At 51.6% G+C, this 6,840-nt stretch overlaps 1 protein-coding gene across 2 annotated transcripts in view; it reads left to right on the top strand.

Annotated features, from left to right (window-relative positions):
* The window catches only part of FUK (fucokinase), a 29,956-nt gene that overhangs the window by 4,700 nt on the left and 18,416 nt on the right, over nt 1–6,840 (top strand). For both annotated transcript variants that reach the window (XM_011962164.1, XM_011962172.1), the window contains 3 exons: nt 4,560–4,663; nt 5,018–5,169; nt 6,499–6,549. In XM_011962164.1, coding sequence (XP_011817554.1) covers nt 4,582–4,663; nt 5,018–5,169; nt 6,499–6,549 — 285 coding nt within the window. In that variant the 5' untranslated portion in view covers nt 4,560–4,581. The remainder of the gene's footprint in view (nt 1–4,559; nt 4,664–5,017; nt 5,170–6,498; nt 6,550–6,840) is intronic.

Below are 6,840 nucleotides of genomic sequence, written 5' to 3'. Positions count from 1 at the left end.
CCGCCACCTCGCCCGGCTAGTTTTTTGTATTTTTTAGTAGAGACGGGGTTTCACCGTGTTCGCCAGGATGGTCTCGATCTTCTGACCTTGTGATCTGCCCGTCTCGGCCTCCCAAAGTGCTGGGATTACAGGCTTGAGCCACCGCGCCCGGCCTATTAATTTTAATTTAATTTTTTTTTAGACAGAATCTTGCTCTGTCACCCAGGCTGGAGTGCAGTGGCATGATCTTGGCTCACTGCAACCTCCACCTTCCAGGTGCAAAGGATGCTCCTGCCTCAGCCTCCTGAGTAACTGGGATTACAGGTACCTGCCACCATGCCTGGCCAATTTTTGTATTTTTAGTAGAGATGGGGTTTACCATGTTGGCCAGGCTGCTCTTGAACTTCTGACTTCAAGTGATCCACCTGCCTTGGCCTCCCAAAGTGCTGGGATTACAAGCGTAAGCCACTGTGCCTGACCTCCTAGTGGCTATTATTACTAAAATCATCCCTCCCTTGTATTTGTTTAGGCTTTGTCATAATTATAATAGATAATACATACTGAGCTCTTTACATATATTTACTTCTTTTGTACTTCAGCTCTACAAAGCAGGTTTATTGTAGTGGTTGAGCAAGTGGACCCTGTAGTAGCCTGGGAAGCATGAATTTAAAAATTTATTGATTAAAATAAAAAGGCTGAGGCAGGAGGATTGCTTGAGTCCAGGAGTTTGAGACCAGCTTGGGCAACATGGCAAGACCTGATCTCTTAAAAAGAAAACAAATAATGAAAACATTAGCTAGGCATGGTGGCGTCTGCCTATGGTCCCAGCTATACAGGAGGCTGAGGTAGCAGGATTGCTTGGGCCTGGGAGGTTGAGGCTGCAGTGAGCTATGATTGCACCACTACATTCCAGTCTGGGTGACAGATTGAGACCCTGTCTTTTAAAAAAAAAAGTAAAAAAAGGCAATATAAAAAGAGGCTGGGCATGGTGGCTCATGCCTGTAATCCCAGCACTTTGGAAAGCCAAGGCAGGTGGATCACCTGAGGTCAAAAGTTTGAGACCAGCCTGGCCAACATGATGAAACCCCATCTTTACTAAAAATACAAAAATTAGTCAGACGTGTTGGCATGTGCCTGTAATCCCAGCTACTCAGGAGGCTGAGGCAGGAGAATTGCTTGACCCCAGGAGGTGGAGATTATAGTGAGCTGAGATTGTACCACTGCACTCCAGCCTGGGGGATACAGTAAGATCCAGCTCAAAAAGAAAAAAAGGGAATAAAATGGATACTCTGGAAAAAAGGCTTAGTATCAAACTTGGCTCTGTCACTTGCTAGCTTTGGCAAGTTATTTCATCTCTCTGTGCTTCATTTCTGCGTGTGTGTGTGTGTGTGTTTTTTTGTAGAGTCAAGGTCTCCATATGTTGCCCAGGCTGATTTCTAACTCTTGGGCTCAAGTGATCCTCCTGACTTGGCCTCTTCATCTCCCAAAATGCAGAAATTATAGGCATGAGCCACCACACCCAGCAATTTCTTCATCTTTTTTTTTTTTTTTTCCGAGATAGATTTTTGCTCTTCTTGCTCAGGCTGCAGTGCAATGGTATGGTCTCGGCTCACTGCAACCTCTGTCTCCCAGGTTGAAGTGATTCTCCTGTCTCAGCCTCCCAAGTAGCTGGAATTACAGGCGCCCACCACCACACCTCGCTAATTTTTGTATTTTTAGTAGAGATGAAGTTTTGCCATGTTGGCCAGGCTGGTCTCAAACTCCTGACCTCAGGCAATCCGCCCGCCTCAGTCTCCCAAAGTGCTGGAATTACAGATGTGAGCCACCGCATCCGGCCTCTTTTTTTTTTGGAGATGGAATCTCACTCTGTCACCCAGGCTGGAGTGCAGTGGTGCAATCTCAGCTTACTGCAACCTCTGCCTCCTGGGTTCAAGTGATTATCCTGACTCAGCCTCCCGAGTAGCTGGGACTACAGGCAAGTGCCACCACACCTGGCTAATTTTTGTATTTTTGGTAGAGATGGGGTTTCATCATATCGGCCAGGGCTGGTCTGGAACTCCTGACCTCGTGATCTGTGCACTTTGGCCTCCCAAAGTGCTGGGATTACAGGTGTGAGCCACCACGCCCGGGTGGCAGTGCGGTTCTAAGACAGTGCAGTTCTAAGCTGCCTGCCAGAGAGGTCTGGAATCTCACAGGAATAGGTCTATTTCAGTGTGCCAGCTGTGCTCAGTCACTGGTTTTGAGAAGGTTGGTTGGAAGCGTGGCCTCCATGTAAACAAGGTGGGAGATTCAGATCATAGCAGCTGGGGGCATCTGTTAGTTAAACTCCCTGCTGCAGCTGACCTGAGGGTTAGAGGTGCCTACAGCCATATGGTGAATTGGTGGCAAAGTTGGAGGGACAGCTTGGTGGGTGTCCTGGGAGAAGCCTTCACCCTCAAGTGCCTGGCTGGGATTTCTAGCTGGAATTTCCCCTCTGATTTTCTCTTCTGGGCTGAGTAGGGAATGGAGCAATTTCTGTTACTGACAGAGGCTTCTCCTGAAGGTGTGGGTGTTGCTGAGTGGTAGTGTCCTGTCAGCCTTTTCTCTTCTGGTGGCAGCAGAGCCTGGCACAAGAAGAGCCTGTGGCTGAGCTTCAGGTTTCCTGTCACTTGGGCTGGGATGTGGGCTGACCACCAGATGCGTGCTCAGGGCGCAGCTCAGCCAGCGGTGAGCAGCTTACTTGCGTGGTCTTTTCCCATGCTGAGCTTTGAGAGCTGGAGGGAGGAAGTGGGGGTGCTGCTTTGTGGGACAGCAGTGGGAGCCCTGCCAGAGGTGAATGTGTAGGTACTCCTGGGGACTCATTGATCTCGGGGAGGCCAGGGGCTCAGGAGTCAGATTGGTTTTCCATCTGGCAGGAGTGCTGGCAGGTTGGGGGTGACAGGGGTAGGGGTGAAGCCAAATCTTTGGCTTTGCTTTCCCCCTACTTGCTGAGAGTGCCCTGGAGGGTAGGGCTGCAGCCCCCGCTGGGCTGGATGAGACCCCTGGGAAGGGAGGTCCCCGAGTGCCCGCTTCTGCAGCTCTGTGTGCATATGTGCTCCCCACAGCTGCCCCCCTCTCCGGGGAACCCCCATCAGCTTGAGGAGCCTGAGGGGTGGGGTTAGGCATTTGCTCTCAACCTCCTTTCCCCCTTGCTCTGGGTGGCCCCAACTCTTACCCTATCCTGCTGCCCTCCCTTCCTCCTTCCTGGGCACACTCCCTGGGGAGAGGGCACCCATCCACATTCTGTAATGTCAGCAGACACGCTGACCGTGTGACCCAGTCATCCGCCTTGGTGTCCACCTAGAGAGATGAAATCTTCTGTTCACACAAACCTGTCTCCGGAGGTTCATAGCAGAACTATTCATATCTGCCAAAAACTGGAGACAGCCCAGATGCTCTTCAGTGGGTAAATGGAGAAACAGATGCGGCCCGTCCGTGCGAGGGAACACCGCTCCTCCGATAAAAGGCTTGGGCCACGGATATGCGCAATGACTTGGATACGTCTCAGAGGCATCATGTTGGATGAAAGAAGATAATCTCAAAAGATTATATTCCATTTTATTTGACTTTTTTTTTTGAGGTCTTGCTCTGTCAACCAGGCTGGAGTGCAGTGGAGTGATCATGGCTCACTGCAGCCTTAACCTCCTGGGCTCAAGCAATCCTCCCACCTTAGTCTTCCAAAGTGCTGGGATTATAGACGTGAGCCACTGCACCTGTCCTGGCCTTTATTTTATTTTAGTTAATTAATTAGAGATAGGGTCTTGTTCTGTGACCCAGGCTGGAGTGCAGTGGTACAATCATAGCCCACTGCAGCCATAATCTTCCAGGCTCAAGCAGTCCTCCCACCTTAGCTTCCTGAGTAGCTGGGAGTACAGGCACACGCCACCACACCTGGCTAATTTGTGTACTTTTAGTAGAGAAGAGGTTTTGCCATGTTGGTCAGGCTGGTCTCGAACTCCTGACCTCAGGTGATCTGCCCTCCTCAGCCTCCCAAAGTGCTAGGATTGCAGGCGTGAGCCTCTGTGCCCGGCCAACATTTTTTTTTTTTTGAGACAGAGTCATGCATTGTTACCCAGGCTGGAGTGTAGTGGCATGATCTCGGCTCACTGAAAGCCCCGCCTCCTGGGTTCACGCCATTCTTCTGCCTCAGCCTCCTGAGTAGCTGGGACTACAGGCACTCGCCACCATGCCCGGCTAATTTTTTGTACTTTTAGTAGTGACGGGGTTTCACCGGGTTAGCCAGGATGGTCTCGATCTCCTGACCTCGTGATCCACCTGCCTCGGCCTCCCAAAGTGCTGGGATTACAGGCGTGAGCCACCGCGCCTGGCCCCAGCCGACATTTTTAAAGTCGATGAAACTGTAGCTTTAGAGAGCAGATCAGTGGTTGTCAGGGGTTAGGCGGGGAGGAGAGGTTGCATGAGGAAGTTTGTTTGAGTGTAGATAGTGGTGATATCAACACAAATCTATACACATGTTAAAATCGTAGATTATATACAAAAATAATTAATTTTAGTTATGACAGTTTAAAAAATAGTCATATCTACCCATATTGCCATCTCAGGAAGCCACTCTGCTTGGCCAGAATGGAGCAGCCAAAGGGAGTTGATTGGACAGTCATCATCCTGACCTGCCAGTACAAGGACAGTGTCCAGATCTTTCAGAGAGGTAGGGGACTCCCCCCGCTTCCCACTTTGCCCCTAATGGAGAACCTCCCTCCCCTTCCTGGCTATGTCCCTCCAACACCAGGTGCCAGGCCAACCTGGGTTCAAACCCAGATCGCACTTCTCCCTAGCCATGTGACAGCATACATAGCATGTCATTCCTTGGGCCTCAGTTTTCTCATCTGTAAGATGGGAGTAATAGGACTTCTCTCACTGAGTTGGGTGAAGATCTAATGGCCTCCTACATGGAAAGCTAAGTCAAGGAAGATCAAACACTGATGATCAATAGGCTTGCTCAGGTGCTTTGGGCCAGGGCAGAGAGCTGGGGGTCAGGTCCCAGTGTCTCTTCTGACCCTAGAACTGGAAGTGCGGCAGAAGCGGGAGCAGATCCCTGCTGGGACGCTGTTACTGGCCGTGGAGGACCCAGAGAAGCGTGTGGGCAGCGGAGGAGCCACCCTCAACGCCCTGCTGGTGGCTGCTGAACACCTGAGTGCCCGGGCAGGCTTCACTGTGAGTGCTCACCAGGGCCACCTCCCTGGTCCGTGTCCCTGCTGGAACCAGGTCATTTCTGAGATCTGCAGCTCCTCTGGCTCCATCGCCCTGGCTAATTCAGCATTGGCTTCAGCATTGGCCTCAGTTTTTGTTTCTGTAAATTGGGTGGACTCATCTTTGCCTTGTTGTCCAAGTGAGGGCAGAAGGCAGGGCCAGCTTTTGCAGTGTTTTTAGAGAGTTGGAGCCAATATCTCAAAGTGAGGCTTTCTGGCTTCTCTTGAAACACTCAAAGGTCTTGCTAGTCTGGGCTGTCATCCCCACATGGCAACTGACTGTTCACTGGAACTGAGATGTGACTGCCTGCTTTGGGCAGAGCATGTGAGTCAGCATCCCACTGGTCCCGTGTCTCCTGTGCAACCAGCCACTTCACCTGGTCACCTCATCTGCATAGCACCTTTGTGTGCAGGGTGAGGGTAGGCACAGGCTTGGACATGCTCTGCAGAGGGAGATGGCACCAGCAGGGGAGGGGACCACTGTAGTTGCTATGGAGCTGACTCCCCAGAGTCACCCAGCCAGGCCCCAGTTGTTGTTGCCTATAACCTCCCCTTCAAAACAGACAGCAGAGGCCGGGCGCGGTGGCTCACGCCTGTAATCCCAGCACTTTGGGAGGCCGAGGTGGGCGGATCACCTGAGGTCAGGAGTTGAAGACCAGCCTGACCAATGTGGGGAAACCCCCTCTCTACTAAAAATACAAAAATTAGCTGGGCCTGGTTGCTCACGCCTGTAATCCCAGCTACTCGGGAGGCTGAGGCCGGAGAATCGCTTGAACTCGGGAGGCAGAGGTTGCAGAGAGCCGAGATCATGCCACTGCATCCCAGCCTGGGCGACAGAGCAAGACTGCATCTCAAAAAAAAAAAAAAAAAAAAAAAAAAAAAAAAAAAAAAATTAAGAGGTAGCCAGGCGTGGCAGTACACACCTGTAGTCCCAGCTAGTTGAGGCTGAGGTGGGAGGCTCACTTTAGCCTAAGGGACCGAGGCTACAGTGAGCTGGGATCATACCACTGCACTCCAGACTGGGTGACAGAGTGATACCCTGTTGCAAAACAGCAACAACAGCAGCAACAAACCAGGCAGCAAGAAGGTGGCCCAGGTGGAGGGCCCTGGGCTGCCTTATCCAGGGGGGACCAGGGCTGCCCCTTGCCTGCCTGTGGCCATTGGTTTGACCTTGCCTTTTGTCTCTGGGGTACCTGAGTGAATTTGTGTTGGGGTCTCTCTCTGGATTTGAGGGTGCCATCCTCCAGGGCCTCTGCCTGAGGCCTCTGTTCACAGGGCTTTCCCACTCCTGCAGGTGGTCACATCCGACGTCCTGCACTCAGCCTGGATCCTCATTCTGCACATGGTAAATGAACTTTGGGGCAGGGGCCAAGCAGAAGGCCAGATCCCAGTTCGTGGAGTTGGGCAGGACTTCAGGCATGTTCTGCCACAGTGTGTGTGCAAGGTGAAATCTGGAAGATTCTAAATGTCTACAAATTGTGAATTGGCTAAATATATACCACATATTTTCCCAGCAGAATATCAGATTAAAAGGTCCATCTAGGGCCGGGCATGGTGGCTCACGCCTGTAGATCTCAGCACTTCGGGAGCCCAAGGCGGGAGGATTGCTTGAGCCCAGGAGATTCAGACCAGCCTG

This window comes from Colobus angolensis, unplaced genomic scaffold (genome assembly GCF_000951035.1).
Source record: "Colobus angolensis palliatus isolate OR3802 unplaced genomic scaffold, Cang.pa_1.0 Scaffold116, whole genome shotgun sequence".
Lineage (NCBI taxonomy): Eukaryota > Metazoa > Chordata > Mammalia > Primates > Cercopithecidae > Colobus > Colobus angolensis.
Note: the sequence above shows the minus strand (reverse complement) of the source record. Positions and strands in the feature narration are given on the sequence as shown.